The sequence below is a fragment of the Myxocyprinus asiaticus genome, chromosome 12 (assembly GCF_019703515.2).
Source record: "Myxocyprinus asiaticus isolate MX2 ecotype Aquarium Trade chromosome 12, UBuf_Myxa_2, whole genome shotgun sequence".
NCBI lineage: Eukaryota > Metazoa > Chordata > Actinopteri > Cypriniformes > Catostomidae > Myxocyprinus > Myxocyprinus asiaticus.
This window is the reverse complement of record NC_059355.1, coordinates 42,797,591-42,821,836: the sequence shown is the minus strand read 5'-3', so window position 1 is coordinate 42,821,836 and position 24,246 is coordinate 42,797,591. Positions and strand designations below refer to the sequence as shown.

At 44.9% G+C, this 24,246-nt stretch overlaps 1 protein-coding gene across 2 annotated transcripts in view; it reads left to right on the top strand.

The window, feature by feature from the left end:
- The window catches only part of LOC127449425 (metabotropic glutamate receptor 4-like), a 339,323-nt gene that overhangs the window by 85,657 nt on the left and 229,420 nt on the right, over nt 1–24,246 (top strand). For both annotated transcript variants that reach the window (XM_051712836.1, XM_051712838.1), the window contains exon 2: nt 17,639–18,505. In XM_051712836.1, the coding sequence (XP_051568796.1) occupies nt 17,978–18,505 (528 nt within the window). In that variant the 5' untranslated portion in view covers nt 17,639–17,977. The remainder of the gene's footprint in view (nt 1–17,638; nt 18,506–24,246) is intronic.

Sequence of the window (24,246 nt, the reverse complement as noted above, 5' to 3'; positions counted from 1 at the left end):
GTGATGGAAAAGTTGACAAAGCTTTGTGAATTGTCATGTTGTGTTTATCTTGTTGGTGTTTCAATTATTTTCAGTCTCTTTAGGGCAGGTGATTGTCAGATACAGGGAACTGATGTTTAACATGCGCTATATTATACGGCTCCAAATTCCCTGACTGAATTATTTAGGTCTCAGCCACTGAGTAAACAACTAAACTAATATCAACAAATCCTGAACAAACATTTGACCTACATGATAACTTTTGAATGTCATGTCAACTTGTAGTGTGTTCACCTAGAGGAAATTTGATTGCTCAGATGTTGCTCTTTCATAGCTCAGAAGACTTAATGGAGTCTCTATGTTGCATTGAACCATCAACTTTTTTTCTGATGTTTCTCATAAAATTCGTTAGGGAAATTAAAAACAGAACGAAATGGGACAATTGTTGACATGCGGTAAGAGTATAAAAAATGTATTTGGATGGAATAGCACAGATCAGTTGGTCTTGGAAGAAGACAATATTAATTTATAGTTAGTTCATATTGAAATTTCTCACTTTTGATTGCAGACTTTGGTATCTCAGCAAATGTGAGCACAGCTTGATACATTGTTGAGATTTGTCCTGAAACTCTGGAGGAGACGGGTCCTAACCTTAACACTAACTCTGAAATTGGAAAGTCCCCATTTAATTTCTGTTTAATCTCATAGCTGTCATGTAGAAACAATTGCAGTATGAATAATTAATTAAAGGAATGTTCCAGGTTCAATGCAAGTTAAGCTCAATCGACTGCATTTGTGGCATAATGTTGATTACCACAAAAATGTATTTCGACTTATTCCTCCTTTTCTTTAAAAAAAAAAAGTGAGGCACTACAAAGAAAGTGAATGTGGCCAATTTTAGAGGATTTAAACAGAAATGTGAAGCTTATAATTTTATAACTTTTAAAACTTGTGTATTATTTGAGCTGTAAAGTTGTTTAAATGGTCAATTTTAGGCCCTGTGTCCACCAAAGCATTTTTTCCTGAGGCCATTTTTTCAATTGTTTGCAATGGGAGCGCCACATATTTAAAAAAGCCAGCAGCATGATGAGGCACTGAGCATCTTTTCCACACTGAGCACTGCATGCTTGCTGTTTTTTTCTGGTTGCCAAGAGTTGAAAAATGTTCAGCTGTGGGTAAAACGCAGCGTTCTTCACTGTCACTTTTTACCCAGCCATCCAATCACAGTGGAGGAGGAGCGGGACAGATACCACACCGACCAATTGTCACACCCTACTTGTATAATGACTGAACAACAATGGAGGAGAAGTTAATATTGCTGGTCTCTGAGGATTCATGTCTGTACCAGATGGCATCACCGGACTACCACAACATTAACATGAAAAATAATGCGTGGAGGAACATTTTGTTCGCCATGGGTCTACCAGGTAATCAGCAGTCAGCTAGACTCAGCCAGTTGATCAGGAAAAAAGTCCATATAGCGTAGCTTGCTAACCGTCAATGGCTACTTTTCTGTTTTGCTTAAAATTTCTATATATAACGATTGGAAATCAGAAAATTCTCCATGTTTCAAGTTGTTTCTCAAAACAGACAAATCTTTTTGTCCTTACAAATTTCAGTAGAAAAATGTCGTAAAAAGTGGAAATACCTGAGGGACACTTACAGGAGAGAGAAAAATTATGAGAAAGTGAGAAAGAAGTCAGGTTCAGGGGCAGCAGGAGGCAGTCAGATGTGGAAGTACATGTTGAAACAATTTCACAGCAGAAGGGAAGGAGAACACAGGGAAGCGGGTTTTCCAGGCTCAGGTAAGACTTTTAATCGGCCACTTCAGTGCTTTACAATTTCACAAACTCATCAGCTTCACAGGCACGTAGTTACTTAAACACATCGGCTTTCACAGGCACGTAGTTATTTAAACACATCAGCTTCACAAATACAACAGAACGAATGTAACAGCTTCAGGAGCACTGTGGCCTTCCTTGTGCCAAACTCTCTCTGTCCTCTGCTGGTGGCGTGGCTGCTTATATGCTGCTCTCCCCATGCTCACTGGAATTAGAGACAGGTGTTACACATAATCTAGCTCAGGTGCAAGTGCCCTTACCGCTTTCTCTCTCTCCGGACGGACACTTGACCACGCCCCCGCTGCCACATATCCCCACTGCCCGACTCAGGCCGGAGAGACATCCGGCATGTCTACCACTCCCCCCCATTTCTGGAAAGGAACTCGGCAACAGCCATCTGCGCTCCCGATCTGTGGACCACCTTGAGCTTAAATGGCTGAAGAGCCAGGATCACCCATTGGTATCCTTCATGCGGTGGAGCCATTGGAGTGGGGCATGATCTGAGCAGAGGGTGAAGGCCCACCCCAACAGGTAGTACCAGAGTGTGAGGACCGCCCACTTGATGGCAAGACACTCCTTTTCTATGGTGCTGTACTTAGTCTCCCTCAGTGAGAGCTTGCGGCTAATGTACAGCACCGGGCGCTCCTCCCCGTCCACCACCTGCGAGAGTACAGCCCCCAGCCCTCTGTCTGAAGCGTCCATCTGTAAGACAAAAGGGAGAGAGAAATCGAGTGTAAAAGAGGCCCCCCGCAAAGTGCGGCTTTAACCTGCATGAATGCCTGTTGGCACTGCTCCGTCCACTGGTCCAGGTCTGGAGCTCCCTTTTTAGTGAGATCAGTCAGCGGGATGGTGACATCCAAATTTTTAGGCACAAATCTCCTATAATAGCCAGCCAGCCCCAGGAACTGTCTCACCCCCTTTTTGGTCTTGGGCCTTGGGCAGGCCGCAATCACCGCAGTCTTGTCAATTTGGGGACGCACCTGCCCGTGGCCTAAGTGGAACCCCAGATACCGTACCTCTACATGCCCAATCGCACACTTCTTGGGGTTTGCTGTGAGTCCCGTTCGTCTCAGCAATCTCAGAACCACCCTCAGAGCATCGTAAGCCGAATGCGGTCTGAGGATTCGGTCCATGAGATACTGAAATGTAGCCGGGGCTCCAAACAAGCCGAACGGAAGCATCACAAATTGGTGTAATCCAAATGGCGTGGAGAAGGCTGTTTTCTTCACGGGAAATTGGAGTCAAGGGGATCTGCCAATAGCCCTTTGTCTAATCCAGTGTCGAATAAAATCGAGCAGTGCCCAACCAATCGAGCAACTCATCAACGCGAGGCATTGGGTATGCGTCAAATTTAGACACCGCGTTGACTTTTCTATAATCCACACAGAATCGTACAGACCCGTCGCTCATAGGAACTAGAACAATTGGGCTGGACCAATCGCTGTGGGATTCCTCTATTACCCCCATATCGAGCATAGCATCCAATTCTTCCCAGACAATATTCTTTTTGTGATCGGGCAATCGGTAGGGATGGCTACGTACCACCAACCCCGGCTCGGTCTCAATGTGGTGCTGTATGAGGTTTGTACGACCCGGTAGAGGGGAAAACACGTCTGCAAACTCCTTTTGCAACTTGGCAACCTCTGCGAGTTGATACGGTGAGAGGTGTTCTCCGCAAGTGACCAGGGTGAAATGATTGTTTTTGTATTCACCTCTGGCCCAAGCTCCGCCCTCTCCGGGACTACCATAGCCAACGTCACAGGGACCACCTCGCTCCACAATTTCAGGAGGTTGAGGTGGCATATTTGACGTGCACCCCTTCTATCAGTTCTTTTTACCTCATAATCGAGATCCCCCACTCATCGTGTGACCTCAAAGGGTCCTTGCCACTTGGCGAGTAATTTGGAGCTCGATGTGAGAAGTAATATGTGTACCTTATCTCCCGGTGCAAATTCTCGCAGCCGAGTTCCCGTCATACAGTCGGCGCTGTCGTTCTTGAGCTTGGAGCAAATTCTCCTGTGTTAGTTGCCCCAAGGTGTGGGGTTTTGCTCTAAGATCAAGAACGTATTGAATTTCATTCTTGCTGTTTGAAGGTCCCTCCTCCCACGCGGGAGCCGCCCGTAGAGCAGCTCGAATGGGGAAAACCCCATGGAAGCTTGCGGGACCTCTCGTACTGTAAATAACGGGATCGAACCATTTGTCCCAATTTCTAGCATCCTCGTGTACGAACTCACGAATCATATTTTTAAGGGTTTTATTAAATAGCTCCACCAGGCCATCTGTTTATGGATGGTAGACGCTGGTGCGGATTGATTTAATGCCCAATAATTTGTAAAGCTGGCGTAGTGTTCGTGACATAAAGGTTGTGCCTTGATCGGTGAGGATTTCTTTCGGAATCCCCACCCGGGAGATTATTTTGAAGAGTGCCTCCACAACACTGCATGCTTAGATGTTGCTCAGAGGCACTGCTTCCGGATATCACGTTGCATAGTCCACTAGGACCAATACAAAGCGATTTCTGCCTGCTGACCGCTCTAATGGCCCGACGAGGTCCATTCCAATTCTCTCGAAGGGGACCTCGATCAGAGGAAGAGGGCGCAATGGTGCTTTTGGGGTGGCCGGTGGATTCACCAGCTGGCATTCGTGGCATGCCGCACACCACCTGCGGACATCGATTATAATGAGCCGCCTGGAATACCATTTCCCGACAGCTCCATGGTATTAAGAGCTGGGTTGTATCTTCCTTTGTTTGAGCGTCCTGCATCACTCTATACAACCACTCATTTATAATTGCAATATAAGGATATGAAAGGGCGACACCCAGCTGGAGTTGTTGACCACCGATCACTCTCACTTGGTCAAAGGCATGCTTGAGGGTTTCATCTCGCGACTGCTCCAAAGGGAAATCCCCTTCGGGAAATCCCCCGAGGATGGGAGGGGCTGCAGCCTCTCCCCCTACACGTCATCCTGACGTGGAGCAGATGAAGACAGCCCTGGCTTCGCCTCCCCTGACAGAGCATCGCACATCTCACATCTCATGGCTTTAGTACAGGACCCATCCACGCATATTCCCTTTAATATATTTCTAAACTCAGGCCAATTAGTCCCCAAAATCAACGGATGGGTAAGGTGGGAACTAACCGCGGCCTCCACTCTATGTTTTGTTCCCCAAAATTTAAAAACAAGGGTCACCGCAGGGTAGTTGTGAATATCCTCATGCACACACTTCACCCTCACTGTTTTAGCTGTGCCCAAAGCCTTGCGTTGAACCAAGCGTTGGTGGATAGTGGTTTGATTACAACCCGTGTCCACCAATGCTTGGTGAATACCCCCCTTGACACTTATCGGTATCCGGTATGTTCCGGCCCGATCGGGAGTGTCAGGGATCCAGACCACCGTTCCCAGCTCCATGACAGGGCACTGATCCCGGAAGTGTTCCGGATCTCTGCAACTCCAGCAGACCGGCTCAGGCGCCACGCCCGCACCTGTATCGGTGGGCACTTCTACCTGAGGGGGAGAGCGGCGGGGCACTGTTGCTGCTGTGGGCGACGGGAAACCTCGTGCGTGGGGGACTGGCTTTGGTGGCAGGACTTCTCGCCTCTGTGGGGCAGTAACGGGCTCTGGGGAGAGAGCAGAGTGAGAAATGGGGAGGGGGAAGAGATCGGAGAAAATATAGGAGGGGGGAGAGGGTGTGGGAGGGCTCTTCCGCCCTCTGGTACGCTGCCAAATGGTCCTCCACCAGTCAAACGGCTTCCTCCAGCGATGCCGGGTGGTGGCAATGGACCCACTCTGCCATTCCTCTTGGCAGTCGATGGATTAGCTGCTCCAGTACCACCTGGTCAACAACTCCCGGGATGTCGCGATCCCCTGCCAGCAGCCATTTCCGGCAGGCGTCTCAGAGCTGTTGGGTAAAAGCAAATGGGTGGTCGGTCTTCTCCAGCTTCATGGATCGGAAGAGCTGCTGGCACTGCTCTGGGCCACGACCAACCCACTGCAGGATGGACTTCTTCAGGTCTTTGTAGGCCAGGAGGTTAGCCGCCGGCAGTTGTTGTGCCACAAGCTGGGCTTCCCCGGACAGCAACGGGAGGAGCCAGGCCACCCACTGATCTCGTGGCCAGCTCCAGATATCGGCGGTCCTCTCGAACAAGTCGAGGAAGGCTTCCGGGTCATCTTCCGCCCCCATCTTTAGAAGTGTGGGTGGGGGCAGGGGGCTGTGGTTGTCCGGGGTCGCGGCCTGGGCTCTCTCCTCCTCGGGTCCTCTGCTTGAGCTTGTAGGATCTCTTGACGCAGCTCAAGCAGGGATTGTTGGTGCGACTGGTGTAGGCTGGCGAGGGACTTGAGGATCTCGGCCAACTGCGAGGACTCCATGGGGCGTACTTCAGATCTCCCGGGTTTCGGCACCAGTGTAACAACTTCACAGCAGAAGGGAAGGAGAACACAGGGAAGCAGATATTCCAGGCTCAGGTAAGACTTTTAATCGGCCACTTCAGTGCTTTACAACTTCACAAACTCATCAGCTTCACAGGCATGTAGTTACTTAAACACATCAGCTTTCACAGGCTTTGAGATGCCTTCCTCCCTGCAGTCAAGGTTAAAATCAAATTATAACATATTTTACATGAAGCAGAATTTACCTCTGACAATCAGTAAAACACTCACAAACATACAGACACAAGCTTTATTTTTATTTGACAGTTTGTTTTGTTATTTATGAATCTGTACTTGATAATTGATAATTAAAATAATATTATTAAAATGCTTCTTCTTTCCCAGTCATTTATTTTCCTCTTTTGATTTAGACCACTGTTTTATTTGTTGCTTTGTGCAGCTTGTTAGTGAAAACAAAACAAAACAAAAAAAAAAACACTCCCACAGGAAATACGCTCATTTTCTAAGGTTATGGGTGGCTCTTAAAAGAGGAGGTCCTGATGGTGGTGGGAGCTGGAGAGGCATTAGATGACAGAATGCTGCCATGCAACTTCACCTGCTGGAGAGGAGAAGTAGGTGATGTACCTCTGTCTAACTTCCGGTGCTTCCCTTGAGGTGTTGTTGCTGTCTAATCGCTGGATGGGCTGCATGGCAAGCTGCGGCTCCGATGGCAGGGGGGCACATCTTCCTCTTCATCAGCCTCCTCCCAGCATAGGAAATTGTGGAGGATGTAAATGGCCTTCACCACTGCATCTGCCACCTTTTGGTGAGACACCAAGCACTCTGTGGTAGAGTCTCCACTGGGCAGCAAGGATTCCAAATGTGCACTCCACCATCCTCCTGGCACGGGAAAGAAGTTAATTGAACACATGCTTCTCCCTGTCAAGTTGTTTTCCTGGGTAGGGTCGGAGAAGGTGCCTCTTCAGAGGAAAAGCCTCATCACTCACAAATACATGTGGCACAGGCTGGAGTTCTTCTACTCCTGGTAAAGGCGCATCCTCTGGCAGGTTGAGGGTCCCCTGGTTTAGGACCTTGCCAAAGTCAGAGGTACAGAGGGTCCCACCATCGCTGCTTTTCCCGTATACCTTGTGCTGACATTTTTACATTCAGTACTTGTTAATAACACAAAGTGTGCAGGTACTTGCAACACATTACTTCCGCGGATAATCCATATCATAGCAACCAAAGTGTCTCAGCTGAAAAAATGCTGCACCTCTATAGCGCTCTCAAACGCTCCCAGCTGGGCGTTTTCAGCTAGCAAAAAACGCTTTGGTGGACACATGGCCTTACAGTCGTTTTAGGGTTTTAGGTTTTGTTGACATTACATCGTCATGGTAATGAAGTTGTAAAACTGGCAATAACTTTACACAGAAAAGGTTAGTAAGTGATTTGATCACCCTAAAATAATGTTTACACACATATACATTATGTCGTGTGGCTATACTTTTGAAACAGTGTGTATTTTAATGTTAAAAATTGGCCCCCATTCACTTCCATTTTAAGTGCCTCACTATAAACTTGATTTTTGCTTTTTTTACAGAAAAGGAGGAACAAATCGAAAGTATTTTTTGTGGTAATCAACATTATGCCACAAACGATTGAGCTTAACTTGTATTAAACCCAGAACATTCCTTTAATATTCAATTAATAGATATATTTTTTCTTTCTAAATAGCACACATTTTATTATTAATATTTTAGTAGTAGATTAAATTGTGCCAAATGTTGTAAGCAACTAAAAGTTACAAAACTAAAAATAGATTTATTAATTAAAGGGTTACCCAAGTTTCACTGTTTCTCCTTATGTAAACTCTGCCAGTGTAATTTATTTTATGAGTAGCTTCTGAAATTGAAGTAGGATATGGTTAGTATTGATGGAACACTCTAATGGAAAACACAAGGTAAAAAAATAGTAATAATGTTTTTGTTTTTATCTTCACCATCCACCTAATGTGTATTTCAATGTCTCCATTTTCTCCTCTTTCCTTATAACACATACTTTATTTATCTGACCTGAGACTCACAGTGAGGCCATAGTTTGGCAGTGAATTGGAAAATAGTTCTGACCTGAGCCTGCCTGGTTCACTCTACATTGATTAAACTGAATTTGCTGTGAATGATCAGGTCCAAATTACTTCTCCACTCGAAACGGTGTGCATTAAACTGACCATGTCATCTTTAGTCTTCTTACAAAGGATCTGCTCCAGAATAAGAGCTTTGCCTGCAAGCCTCCTCCCATTGTAGCCCACGTCTCTCCTGATTCTAGAAGAGATGGAAAGAGATTATTCCTTTAAGATCAATTACAGCTCTAACTGACTGAATGGTGTCAGCCCAACACGCTTAAAGAAACCAAGACAAGGAGGCGTTTTAAAAAAGAAACCTATGAATGGCACGTGTGGGCGCGGCGTGATCCAAATTCTGCTGCTTGCTGTGGCACGTGAGTTTCTGAGACTGTTAGGATGGCTTAATTTCATCAAGTATATTTATGTGGTGGAAAAACATCTCCCTGTGAGACAGCAATTTGTGCTTTTAATTTTGCAATGCACACTAAGTAATTGTCCTTTCACAACAGTAATGGCTTTGCATTTAGAGTTTGGAGGTGGAGTCTTGATACAAGCATTCCAGTATGTAAAGCATTATGAGAAACAGATAACGATCTCATTAGCACTATTTATAATTGCCATATCTAATATTTCCTTGAGCACACACTTGAGTATGAAATCAGATCAGTTATGAAGAACAATGTAATTTCTCTGTGGCATATTGCACCAGCAAAGATTTATTAACCTGTTGCTAACTGGAGGCTCCATTGGGCTGCTTGCATTCTAGGGTTGGTATTCAACAGTATGCATACTAGAGCTTACTCACAAACACATTGTGAGTAGAATGGTCAGGGTTACTGAAAATGAAAATAACTTTTCATAAGCATGTTAAAAAAAGCCAAAATATTATAGGCAGTTACACAAAAGCTGTAATCTCTCAGCAAACTACTATCTAGATATTGCAAGGAGCATTGCGGTGTGCTATAGTTTTTGTGATTCACTTGCTTATCGACCACCTTGCTATTGTGTCTGTGTTTTGAGAGAAGTACCAGATGACAAAATTATCCAGTATTCGCCTGGCTGTTGTATTATATTTTTGTCTAATTTGTGTATTTTTGTAATCTATTATTTATGTCTTGAGTGCTAACATGTATGTGGATATTGTTTTGACAGTCTTCACATCTTATAAATGTCAAATAAAGGTAAAGAGCCAGCACTGAAGGTATTTTTGCCTTATTGGCTAAAACACTGTCTGCTCCAACCCAATTTAACGATCGCTTACTCACAGGCTCTAATGTGCCCTTGGTTAGCAGTCAAGCTAAGTGCTATGACCCATTGCAGGAGGCAATTTGGGAAGGCGTAGACTCATACAGATCTTTCAGAATGCCATAAATGTATTAATTTAAGGGCTTATAATGTGCCAAAACATCCCCAAAATGAATCAAGGTTCAATAGTTATATGTATAGGCCAACTATAATTTTTAAAACCTTACGTTTAGCCTAATTTTAGCAAGAGAGAGGTGGGTAGCCTCAAAAATGGTGAGTTATGATGTAAACTCAAAAGTTAAAAAATGTTAATTAATAAAATATAGATCTGGTAGCCTTTATCGTCATGGTTACTTGTGTAACCTCCATTCCCTGATGGAGGGAACGAGATGTTGTGTCGATGTAGTGACACTAGGGGTCACTCTTGGGAGCCCGAGACACCTCTGATCTTTGATAAAAGGCCAATGAAAATTGACGAGTGGTATTTGCATGCCACTCTTCCGGACATACGGGTATAAAAGGAGCTGGTATGCAACCACTCATTCAGGTTTTATGCTGAGGAGCCGATATAAGGTCCGGCCATTTCAGCGGGTAGTTCAGCGTTGTGGCAGGAGTGACACTAGGGGTCCCTATATGAAACGCCACAATTGGCTGAACTGTGTTACATGAACTGGCGGTATGTGGTGGGCAGACTACTGTGTGCCTCATAGCCAGCACACCAGGTTGACACGTAACCTCCCCCAACATAGTCATGAGTGTCGAATGGCCCTTTAGGGACAAGTCGACTACCCAAAAGATAGAGACAGGCTTAACCCAGTCGTGGCCTCTTTTCCCTTTATCTTTTTCCACTGCCTAAAAATGAAGGGGGATTATCCGACTGGGACGCCAGGTCTAGTCGGTGGGTTTCCCTCCCAAGGGGAAGACACCGTGGAGACCACACCTCGCCCAAAGAGAGGGGGGGATATTTAAGTGGAAGAATACGTCACATGGTCTTTCCGACCATGTGGAGAGTCTTCAAGGTAGATCCTACCCAATGGGGGAGGAGTTACTACAACCATGGAGACTGGGGCAGAGGGGCTCTGCCCTAGGAAGACACAGTTTGCCAACAAGGAAACGAACTAGCGGAAGATATATATTGCATAGGGTTAGCCTTACAGGGAACCGCCACATGCGGAGCACCTACCCCAGAACAGGACTCTTAGTTAGCACGTGTACTGGGCCAGCAGCGAGTCTCTCCGAAAACTCGACTGCCACAGGGCTCGGAGGAAGTCAACCGGGGAACAAAGTTTGTGAACACTACTGGGAAATAATGGCACACGTCTTCAGCTCCAAGGGAGGTGGAAGGCGCTATGTGCAAGCAATACACCCGGCCAGCTATTCCGGGCTTATCCGCTTGTGTTGTGTGCCACTACCTGGGACAAAACCGGTTCCACCCGGAGGTTGTAGAACCTTGCAAAGGTGTTGGGTGTTGCCCAGCCCGCTTCTCTGCAAATGTCTGTTAGAGAGGCACCTCTGGCCAGGACCCAGGAAGCCGCTACACCTCTGGTAGAATGGGCTCGTAGCCCTACTGGGGGCGGCATGTCCTGGGCGAGATATGCCATAGTTATGGTGTCAACGAGCCAGTGGGCGATCCTCTGCTTGGAGACAGCGCTTCCTTTCCGCTGTGCACCAAAGCAGACAAAGAGCTACTCAGAGATTCTAAAGCTCTGCGTGCAATCCAAATAGATGCGTAAAGCACGCACCGGACACAGCAACGACAGGGCTGGGTCTGCCTCCTCCTGGGGCAGCGCTTGCAGGTTCACCACCTGGTCCCTAAAAGGGGTGGTGGGAACCTTGGGCACATAGCCCGGTCGGGGTCTCAGGATCACGTGAGAGTAACCAGACCGAACTCTAGGCACGTTTTGCTGACAGAGAACGCTTGCAGGTCTCCTACCCTCTTGATGGAAGTGAGCGTAGTCAGTAGGGCAGTCTTCAAGGAGAGTGCCTTAAGCTCAACTGACTGCAAAGGCTCAAAGGGGGCTCTTTGTAGACCCTGAAGATCTACAGAGAGGTTCCATGGAGGGATTCAGCCTCCTGGCGCCTCTTAGGAACCTGATGATCAGGTCGTGCTTCCCTAAGGACTTACCGTCGACTGTGTCGTGGTGTGCTGCTATGGTGGCAACGTACACCTTCAAGGTGGAAGGGGACAGCCTCCCTTCCAACCTCTCCTGCAGGAAGGAAAGCACTGATCCGACTGCAGATCTCTGGGGGTCTTCGCGTCGGGAAGAATACCACTTAAGGCATACAGACACCTCGTAGAGGCGGCCCTAGCCTGAGTGATCGTGTCTACCACCACGGGTGGTAGACCGTTTAGGTCTTCCGCGTCCCATCCAGGGGTCAGACATGGAGATTCCAGAGGTCTGGGCGTGGGTGCCAGAGGGTGCCCCGTCCCTGAGAAAGAAGGTCCTTCCTCAGGGGAATTCGCCGGGGGGAGCTGTCGCGAGGAGCGTGAGGTCCAAGAACCACGTCTGGGTGGGCCAGTAGGGTGCTACCAGGACGACCTGCTCTTCGTCCTCCCTGACCTTGCACAGGGTCTGTGCAAGTAGGCTCACTAGGGGAAATGCATATTTGCGTAGGCCAGGGGGCCAGCTGTGTTCCAGCGTGTCTGTGCTGAGGGGAGCCTCGGTGAGGGCGTACCAGATCGGGCAATGGGAGGATTCCTGGGAGGCAGGTCCACCTGTGCCCGTCCGAATCGACTCCAAATCAGCTGGACCACCTGAGGGTGGAGTCTCCACTCTTCCCTGAGGGTAACCTGCCATGACAGCGCGTCAGCTGTAGTGTTGAGATTGCCCGGGATGTGAGTGGCTCGCAGCGACTTGAAGTGCTGCTGACTCCAGAGGAGGAGACGGCGGGCGAGTTGTGACATACAACGAGAGCGCAGACCACCTTGGCGGTTGACATATGCTACCGCTGCCGTGCTGTCTGTCCGAACTAACACATGCTTGCCCTGGTTCAATGGCCAATGAACCTCCGCAGGGTGAGCAGAATTGTCAACAACTCGAGGCAGTTGATGTGCCAATTTAGTCGTGGGCCCGTCCAGAGGCCGGTGGCTGCGTGCCCGTTGCAAACAGCACCCCAGCCTGTTTTGGAGGTGTCTGTCGTGACCACAACACGCCTGGAGACCAGTTCTAAAGGAACACTTGCTCGTAGAAATGAGAGGTCAGTCCAAGGGCTTGAAAAGACAGTGAAAGACCGGCGTGAAGGCCACGTGATGTGTCCCGTGGTGCCATGCCCATCTCGGGACTCGAGTCTGGAGCCAGTGCTGAAGCAGCCTCATTTGCATCAACCCGAGTGGGGTGGCCACTGCTGAGGACGCCATATGCCCCAGGAGCCTCTGAAAAAGTTTCAGTGGAACTGCTGTTTTCTGTTTGAACGCCTTCAAAAAGGCCAGCACTGACTAGGCGCGCTCATTCATAAGGCACGCCGTCAAGGAGACTGTGTCCAACTCCAATCCGAGAAAAGAGATGCTCTGAACTGGGAGGAGCTTGCTCTTTTCCCAGTTGACCTAAAGCCCTAGTCGGCTGAGGTGTGAGAGCACCAGGTCCCTGTGTGTGCACAACATGTCTCTAGAGTGAGCTAGGATTAGCCAGTCGTTGAGATAGTTGAGAACGCGAATGCCCACCTCCCTTAACGGGGCAAGGGCAGCCTCTGCGATCTTCGTAAAGATGCGTGGAGACAGGGACAGGCCGAAAGGGAGGACTTTGTACTGATACGCCTGACCCTCGAACGTGAACTGCAGGAAGGGTCTGTTTCGAGGAAGGATCGAGATGTGGAAGTACGCATCCTTCAGGTCTGCCACCGTGAACCAATCTTGATGCCGGACGCTCGCCAGAATGCATTTTTGCATCAGCATCTTGAACGGGCGTCTGTGTAAAGCGCGGTTCAGTACTCGCAGGTCCAAGATTGGCCGCAACCCACTGCCTTTTTTCGGTACGATGAAGTAGGGGCTGTAAAACCCTTTCTTCACCTAGGCTGGAAGGACAGGTTCTATCGCGTCCTTCCGTAGGAGGGTAGTGATCTCCGCACGCAGGGTGGCAGCGTTTTCGCCCTTGACCAAGATGAAGTGAATACCACTGAACCTGGGCAGGCGCCTGGCGACTGAATCGCGTAGCCGAGTCGGACGGTCCGGATCAGCCATTGCGACGGATTGGATAGCGCGAGCCATGCGTCCAAGTTCCGTGCGAGGGGGACCAAGGGGACAACGTTGTCGGAAGTACCGGCAGGTGGGGCCTCGCGGCGGGGCAGAGCGCGAGGTGCCACACCATGTCGTGGCCGTGCTGAGTCTAGGGACATCGAAGCACTTACCTGGCTCCTTGTGACCACCCCCGCAACAGCCTGGGACGGGGGAGGAAGAGGCCTGTCCTCATAACCCATGGAGACTGCCACATCAGGGGCGGCTGTGTGCCAACTTGAGACGAGCTGGCGAACATATCCAGAAGCCCGATTGGGGCAGACGAGCGTGTTGGGGAATGGGAGGTCCACGGGGGATACCCGGCAGAGACGATCCCATAGGGGTCCCCAAATCGCCCCCAGTGCTAGCCGCGCTGGCCTCATACCCTTAGGTAGAAGGACCGAGGCGGGGAGCCGCTGGGGTGGCTTGCTTTCCTACGAAAGCAAGCCGCGACCGCAACGTTTCCATGGTCATGTTCTCGCAGTGAGAACATGAACCATCCACAAACGCTGCCTCCGTGTGGGTCGCGCCCAGACACGAAAGACAGCGATCATGACCATCTGAAGTTGAGAGATAACGACCGCAACCAGGAATAACACACAATCGGAAAGGCATCTTTAAAAAGACGCGTCTTTAAAAAGACGTTCCGTGTGTGCGCTCTTTTAGAGAAATATATACTCTTTTAGAGGGAAAAAGCTCTTTCAGTAAATATACTCTCTAGTTTTTCTGCCGAAGCACCCAGGGGTGTTCTCTACAGTGTACCAGTGCAGAGGAGGGAGAAGCCACTGAAATGCGGCGTCAGATCCAGCAGAGGTGAATGAACAGTAGAATTCAGAAAAGCTGAATGAGTGGTTGCATACCAGCTCCTTTTATACCCGTATGTCCGGGGGAGTGGCATGCAAATACCACTCGCCAATTTTCATTGGCCTTTTATCAAAGGCCAATCAAAGTGTCTCGGGCTCCCAAGAGTGACCCCTAGTGTCACTATATCGACACAACTTCGAGTGAGTGACAGATAGGGAACCATATTTTAAATCACCAAAATAGTACTACCATAACTTTACATATTCTGGAGAGAAGTGAGTGGTGCTAGCCTGTGCAAAATTCTAGATTGTTATGGCAGGTTGCCATGTCATTGCTATGCGGTTGCTAAGGTGTTCAAAGTGGTTTTTAGCATTTAACATTTCTTACTGCCCCAATTCAAAAGAGCCCGTCTCCTAGTCTCTATGATGATCTGGTCCCTCATTCATTTTTTTCCCCCTTCCCTACCAGATTTATATTTCGCCAGGCGAAAATCATTAAGTCTGATAATGTTTGAGGTTTGAGCTTTGCTGATAATGGTGGCTAATACCAAGTTACCACACTTTTACTATAGTAACAATAACTGTACTATGTAATTATGGTATTTCGGTAGAAACTGTGGTAACCATGGTACATTTTAACCACATATAAGGGAAAAACCAGTGAGTGCTAATCCCCAAAGACTTCAGTAAATCAAATGCTCAAATATATCTTTCTTAGCCTAAACATATAACAGGCATTAAAAAATGTTACCACAAAAAAGTTTAAAAGTTTATTTTACCACATTCATTTCACCTCTATTTCATTTCAGGTGTAAACCTCAAGCATCAAAATGGCATTGATTAAGAATATTCCAATAATAATAATAATAAAAATACAAATAAAAAACCAAACATTTCGAGCACTTCCTGAAATCACAGAATATTACACCAAATAGAGTAAAATATCAAATTGCCATTATCCACCATCAGTTCCGAGCCTATTGCTGATAGAAACTCTCATTGCTTATTATATCTCCATTACATCCTCAGACAGCCATGCAGTGTCAATTAACTTTAACTAATGAATTAAATTAACTTGTGTGGTAGGGCTGACACTCCCCGCAAATCACAGCAATTATCGCAGATCATACTGACAGCTTCTTATGGGTCAACAGCTACCTAACAAGCTTGCGCTCTACATACAATCACAGGGACTTTATTAACGACCAGTTTTGGGGAAGTTACTTAGTAACTGTAGCTAGCTAAGCTACCAGCTCTTCATAATTTAAATTTGTTAAGCAACAAGCTCCCTTACAGTCCATTTTGAAAAAGAAGTTGAAGAAAACTGTATTTTAAAAAATTGTAAATTTTTTAAATTACAGTTCTAAAATTAGATTGGAATCAGAGCAATATCTATCTGGCACAAAAAAAAAAAAAAAAAAAAAAAACAGTAAGTCTGTAGGCCGAGCTTCATCTCTCACGTGTTTGGCAATGTTTCTTTTAGCCGTGAGCGTGGGAGAGTTGAACATGTGCTCCTAGCTTCACCGTGGACACTCACACGAACGCTTTTCCCAAAGGAAGGATTCCCCAGTTCGCTCTTTAATATCAAAGCACATTTGCCAACATTGAAAAAGCATTTCACAGTCACTTCAGAGGCCCTGTTGTAATTCTTTGAAGTGCCTGTGCACTAGAGAAGTGTGGAGCCAGCTCATAGTGTACTAATAGGAAAGAGGTGGGAAGAGAAGACAGAGATAAGAGAACAAAAATGACTGTAGATGGAATAAGGACAGGTCAGTTAGACTTACAAAGGCATTAAAGCGAATTATTTTAGTTTTTCTGTCACCTCGTAAATAAATAAGCTGAATGAAACAGAGAGGGTGTAAGAAACAAGAAAACGTTTCGAGATCAAGTGTTGAAAATTGTATGTTTAAATCATGTCCATGAATGCAAAAATGCACATTAATTTGTTGCAAAAACTATTTTTAAGCTGTAAGATACAATAGGCATTCAGTAGCGTTTCTAGCTTGTATGGCGCACTTGGTGAAACCCACTTCAGCATGCACCTCCCAACCCATATAATAAGCAATAAGCATCCAGTATCAGAAATATATGTTTTATGATGATAATTAAAAATATACATAAAGAGCAGTAAAATGGGAGATACAGCTACAGTATGAATCTACTGTATATAAGACATATGTCTCCAATGTGCTGTAGGAGTTAAAAACAGGTCAGGCAGTGAATCATGATGGTGCATGGTAAAGTTATTGTGTAAGCATTAAAAATAATGCAAGGTCATTTTTTTTTTTACACTTACCTTCACCGTTAAAGCAAATTTTCCATTCGTTTCAAAGCACAAACGAACCCCAAATATATGCATGTTCACACTGGACAGGCAGAAACCTGCAGAATTATTCCATTATATTAATATTAACTCAATTAGGCATTGATTAATGAAGTGATGATAATGGTGTCTGTCAAAGTTGTAGGCAGTAACACAACGTCGAGATCAGTGTCAAACAAATTAAATCTAATTTCTTCAAGTAATTAATGACCACGAGGTTACCGAAGCAATGATTCATCATGAGAATTTTGAATGTCCTGCGGTGACCAGTGTAGCAAAAGATAAAGATGTTTGCCGTATGTCAGCATGCATCATGCGGAACCATTTTTATCAACCAAACTCGTTTTCTTTATCAGAGTTTGTCATTTGGGGTAGGGGGGTGGGGTGGGAGGGGGTGGATGAAAACAGCATTTCATAAAAAAAGCATTCCCTCTCACTGGGTAGTAGGTCCTCATTGGAATGCAGCACCTTCATTCAGAATGTTGAAAAGAGGCATGTGGGAGCGAATGCATATTTCTCTCGACCTTGGGAGACCATAGCAACGTTTCAAATTCAAGTTATATGGAGAGGGAGGGTGTGCACGAGAAAAAGAAAAGAGAGGTTTCAGTGAGAAAGTGGGTTTCAGTGAGATGCCACAAAAGAAAGTTGGAACAGAAAGCCTGCAATGCCCATACTGATACAGGAACATCTGACTGTATCGCCTTCTTGTGGTGCTTACTCATTCCTTTCTTCCTCCCTTTGTTCCAGGAAGGCACTCACAGGTGAGTGAAGCTTTGTGTTCAGAGTAAAAGAGTTCCCCAGCCACCATCACCAGAAGATAGGGAGACTGGAAACCCAGAGAAAGCAAGTGACCAAAAACTTAAGGTTAACTTTTTAATCTCATCAAAAGAGCCATAGGAAGTTCTGTGATAGGAGATAAAACGGATTGACACAGGACTGCTCCCTAAAGAACCTGATGAGCATTCCATTCAATTATATACACATCTCAAAGTGACATAACTATGAACTTTAAAAAACTCCTCCATTGACCCATAAACTGAAGTGACACATCTCAGATAAAAAAAGACACACAACCGGATTGCTGCAATGTCTCCATCCATGGGCAAAATTGTTGGATGGACCAGCCATCACAATCAGGCCTCAACGTTGGTTCTTCTCTACCTCTTCCTAATTGCATTGGCTGCAAGGCCCAAAGGTCCAGGACACACACATCTGAACTCCATCCGGATTGATGGGGACATCTCCTTGGGTGGCCTGTTTCCAGTTCACGCTCGTGGCCATGAGGGCAAACCCTGCGGTGAGCTAAAAAAGGAAAAGGGGATCCATCGTCTGGAGGCAATGCTCTTTGCTCTGGACCGCATCAACAATGACCATGAACTGCTTCCAAATATCACTCTGGGAGCCCGCATTCTGGACACGTGCTCGCGGGACACCCATGCTTTGGAGCAGTCACTCACTTTTGTTCAGGCCCTCATTGAAAAGGATGGGACAGATGTCAAGTGCCAAGGTGGTGGATCACCCATCATTACCAAGCCTGAAAGAGTGGTGGGCGTCATTGGAGCTTCGTCCAGTTCCGTGTCCATCATGGTGGCAAACATCCTCCGCTTGTTTAAGGTAAGGATTTCTTTAGATTTAAATTGATTATGACGGATTCAGTTCTTTCCCAAAGAAAAGTTGTATTGCTTAGGTTGCTCTTTCATAGCTCAGGAGACTTAATGGAATGTTCAGTTACTGTAATATTTATTTTAAGTATCAACTTTGTCTTAGGTATTTCTCCTAAAATTCCTTAATACAAATTGAAGATTAAACAATTGATGGCATACAGTAAGACTAAAGAGCTTTAAAATAAATATGTATAGCATAGCTCAAATAAGTTTGTTTTGTGAAGCTGATGAGAAATGTTTGAGTTAATATTAAAATCTGACTTTGCAGGCTTTGGTATCTCGGTAAATCAAAGCACAATTGGGTGATTCTCACAAAACACGTCAAGGAGATTTGGGACCATTAAGATTTTTTGCATTGTGACATTATTTTCAGGACACTTAAGAACATTTTACAATTTTATATATGTTTCTTTTGATTTTGGAGTAAAATAGGACTAGGAGATTTTCTTGACAGTTTTTATGTGAATTACCCATTTGGCACATTGTTGAGATCTCATTTAAAACCCATACTGAGGTATTTTTCACAAGAGAAACATCTGAGAAAAAAGGAGACTTAAGCAAAAGATTTACGTTGTCAGCATTGCTGTATCTGGGAAAAAATGTAGATCTTATTTGTATTTCCTATGCTGTGGGCTGCTTCCCTGCTTAGTCTAATTTTCATACTGGCTTTGCTGGTTTAGTGCTGGTCTAGTGGGTCAATTAGCAAAGCCATGCTGTTGACCAGCAACATTTAGCTAGCGGAGCTGGTAGACATGGATCATGCTGATTAAACAAGTTAAGAAGCCTGGTGGGGAAACCAGCACACTAGCTGGTTTTTTGCAAAGGGTTGAAAGGAACATGCTGATGTCTGAGATTGAATTCTGGGGCTGCTGCATCTGTATCTTTCTTTCGTCACCATTTGGTCTTCTTCTTTGGTAAGCAGAGTGGATAGCAGTGTCCCAGTGTATATATAATTGATAACAGTGCAATCTGAGGGTTTGCACATTCACTAAGCAGTGACCACACAAAGTCGGTAGCATTCCCTGACTCACTCTCTGCAAATGCAAGGCTCCTATGTGATAATGTAAACATGGTCTATTTACACACACACAAAAAGGATTTTATAATACAAGCATGAAGCTAAGCAAAATAGATTTTTGAATTAGGATTCAGCTCTTCTAGTCTCAAAGATCTCATGCTTTTCAGATTGTTATGGTGGGTAATTTGTCATCTTGATGTATGTTTAACTGCACACTTTGATGAGCACCTCAGGGGAAGAATCTGAATATGCAAATAAGGTAGCTTTGCATCTGAGAGCAGATTTGGATAACATGCAATAATGGACATGGATAATAAATCTGGATTGTGGGGTTAACATGATATATAGTAGCATGCTTAATAATGTATAAGTAATGTATGTGATGTTTATTTAATCTGTGCATTGTGAATATCAACCTGACAATATGAAGCTAGCAGATCTCAGGCAGGGGCGACCATGCGTGACACGGAAGGGTTAAGCCATTGCATACTGTTCCCAGGACGTGAGTGGGGTCCGAGTTTGGGTGGCAAGTAGGGTGGCAGCTGTCACCCCGTGCCACCCTTCTGGCCCCACCCCTGATCTCAGGGCAAACAACTAATGTTGAATTCCTTTTTGTTATTAGTGTTTGGGAGTAAGTAACAACATTACTACCTTCACTATATTTTTTAGTAGCATGACAGTAGCTCAGCTGTTTTTAAAACAGTGTGACTTTGCCAGGGTCAAGCTACTTTTTACAGTGGTTAGCGGCGGAGCTGGACTGATCTCTAAAATCAGAAACACTAGGATGACTTTTATTTAGCTAACACTGGTCTGTGCTTGCTGAAATTCGAAACACTGTCCTCTGTGCCCAAAACGGTAAGTATTGTTGGTCGTATGAGCATGTGTGAGCTCCATTTTCTGTGTGAAATGTCCACGGAGGGGCGCCAAAAGTGAGTTGTTTTCATCTGTACAGGATGTTAAACAGAGAAGAGGACTGCATATTTTATGAACTGAAACCTGCCCCCCATCGCCCCCTCCCCATCCCCCCAACCCATATCCCAAAACTTAACCTTCAGTGGTGTAAAAATGTAATGTTGTAGGGGAGATGCCGGTTGTTAATGATTCAGCATAATGTGTCCGGTCCTTGGATACTGGAACCTTCGGAAACAACATGCAGACTTCCTGTGTGATTATTTTGGCATAGTGTGGCAAAACACTACGTTGCTAATTTTTGTCACATTTACAACCAAGCAAATGTCCCATATCATCAAATTTATTATGAACCTGGTTATTTTACTTAATTGTTCAAACAAATTGATTCACTAAGATGAAGTCTGTGGGTGAGAAACAGAACAATATTTAGGTCCTTTTTTATTGTAAATCTACACTTTCACGACTGTGGAAGTGACTTTCACTTTCACATTCAGCCACCTACTGGTTGGGGCTGGTCAAATGTGGAGAATTATAGTAAAAAATTACTTAAATATTGATCTGTTTCTCAACTGCACAACATCTCTCTTCTGAAAATATAGATTTATCCACTGGAGTCTTATGGTATACTTTCATGCTGCCTTTTGGCCATTTTTGGACCTTTTGAGTTCTGGTTACCCTTCACTTGCATTGAATAGACATACAGAGCTGAAATATTCTTCTAAAAATCTTTGTTTGTGTTCTGCAGATGACAGAAAGTCATACACATCTGGCATGGCATGAGGGTGAGTAGATGATGAGAGAATTTTCATTTTTGGTGAACTATCCCATTAATGCTGCTGTTCATTAATGTTTTTGACCCAGTTATTTAAATAAGGATGTCTTCTTGTTTTACCAATTGTATTAGGTGTAAATGTTTCCACTCAAGTCATCCAGATCCAAGATATTCCCCCTTAAATAGCTTCAATATAGTTTGGAGTGTAGATAACTACTTTTTTTCCATTAGTTTAGTTACTTTAAATTCTAATTATCCCATAGCTTGTTAAGCACTAGTTTCAAATAGCTTCCCATCACTGCCCTTTCCAGGGGACAATGGTTATGTAAGCCAAATTTGTTTGAGTTTGGAGATCAGATTTGCATCTGTTCATAGCACAGGTGTATGAATAATGCAGCACTCCATGCTTAGCTCAGAATAGCACTGACTTGGTGTCAGTGAGGCCGATTCTCATTCATTCCACTGCCAGGCCGCCTAGACACAGATGCCCAACGTTTAATGGATATTTACCCTCTGAAATGCTGACTACACTGTGCCATTCATCAGCTAGAGTGTTGTGATCAAAGACAGATCGCAGGCAGAGGAAACTCTGCAGCAGTGTGTGCAGATGACAGGCTTTGAGCATGAGTGCTGATATAAGTGCATTTAAAGCTTGCAACTAAAACATTGGCATTATTGAGAAAAAAGAGGCAGCAGGTGCAGCGGGCGGCAGGGCATGTGGGGAATCCTCGCTGCGGGTGGAGCATGTACACTCATAAATTCACAAAGCAGTTTTGTGCAAAGCACAGAAACAGGAAAAAGATTTTGAATGGCGGTTAACAAGAAATGGGGGTCTGATGCAACAGTCTGGATGATTTTTTTTTTCTTTTCTTTTTTTTTTTTTCTGATTGGACAGTTAAAATGAAAACTAGATTCGTAAAGTTTTTCAAGACAAACTTTGATGTTGGAATGATAAAGACTTGAAAGTTTAAAATAGCTTTTAAAGTTTGATGGTTATAGACATTACAGAAAGACAAACTCAGACAGTCAAAAAGATAATCAGACACTGTCACATAGACAGTCAAATAAACAGTCAGAGATAGACAGACAGACAGACACAGACATATTTTTTGATCGTCCGCTATGGAAAAACAACATGATCACCTGGGAAGTTGTTTAACATGAATGATGATTCCGAGAGTTCCAGTACGCTAGATCAGCCACATAATGCTGACTCACTGACAAGAGCCATCTTCTATTAGACATTTTTGCATTGGCTCCAGTGTAATTTAGCTTCCCTTGTGCCGCAACCATAAGCATATTGCATCAGTAGTGTGGGAGAGCCAGGTTTGGATCCTTAGTTTAAACAACGCAGTAATTGCATTCACATAAACAGTGACAAGCATGGTTCGGAGGTTGCCTTTTTCCCTCTAACATTATGTTTTTTCTCCATTGATAGATAGGTTAAGGTTTGGGGTTTAGGTTGGGGGGTACAGTTTATAAAATATGCATTCCTCTTTACTTTTAATTTCATTACAGCCTGTACAGCTGAAAACACCCCTTCATGGACATTACACCCATAAATGGAGCTCACACTGATTTTAGCTAAGGAAAAGTCAACCTATTGTTCCCAATTTCACAGTGAGGTCAGTCTGTTGGAAAACCGTAAGTCCAGTAAGTTAGTAAAGATATGGCACATGAAGTCAGAACAGCATAAAGGTCTGTACAAAGTTTGGTGGATATAGCTTGAAAGCTGTAGAAGGAGTTACACTTGATCATTTTGATCTTGGTTTCAGGATTTTGGAAAAACCCTAAACCATGTCTGTAGAATAACAGTATGTTGGTTTTGTCAAGCCAGAATAATTAAACTTTCTCAGAGCAAGCTGTTTTCAAACATACCACAAGTTAATATGTACAAGCACGTGGTCATGTGTTACTTTTCTCAGCGCTGGCAGCGATGGACCAGATGGACCAAAGTCGTGATTACAGGATAGGGCATTTTATTTCAGAATTTTCTAGACATTGCAGGGGTGTATGTCCATTTGTATCTTAGGTACGAATCTTTGGAGTTAATAGATTTAAACGTATCATTTTCCCAATGGACGAGTCGGCTTTTCAGGCTGGTAAACGAGGAAGACACCATTTGTTCTCATTGGGATAACTATTAGACAGCATTTGCCGCCCAGTGGTGCAAACCCTCAGCCAAGCGCACACTACAATATTGAAGCTTGCCGCCATTTGATGTTAAGTCTGCAACTAGTTGCCAAGAGTAAACTCTCCGTAGCTGTAGGGATAGTAGCTATGTTCGGGTAGGAGAGTAATCTTGTTTTTGACATGCCTGGTCTGCGATTAGTTGTGTAAAGTGTACACCAACATGACAGAAAAGTGTGTCACTGTGTGACTTGTCTGTAAATGTCTGCAGGGCTTCAGTATTGTTGTGTGTTCTTGGCATTATTAGAGTCTTCATATCACCAGTTTTACCACACATTCTCTATTAGATGTTCAAAATACAGCTATTGTTGTTTGATCTACCTTAGCCATCCCCACCTCAGTTGCGGTTAATGAAAATGCACCTTGCCCATAAACCTCTCGGTTCTGCACTCTAGCCATAAATGCCTTAGTTCCTCCCAGTCATTCGCAATTTCCTCTGCTCATCTGCAACATTCACTCTTTCCTTCCACAATGTTCAAAGTCATTTTACTGGAAGCCTGTTAAGGTTTCAGTCGGAGCTAATGTAATCTTTTTATAATCCACTTAGATAATGGCTTTAGCTTTGAACATCAAAGTACAATGTGTAAAAGAGGGCTGGTATAAGGCATGTTTACTTTGAAAAATTTACCAGGAATTATACTGTCCTTGCTGCACTAACTCAGTATTTTTTTTTTCATGGTAGTACCATGGTATTTTGGGTATGTATCATGGTAAGACCACAGTATTTCAGGCATTTACTAGCAACTACAGTCACTGCCATTCTAGTGAAACTGGTTGACCAAGGAAATCTCTATGGTTA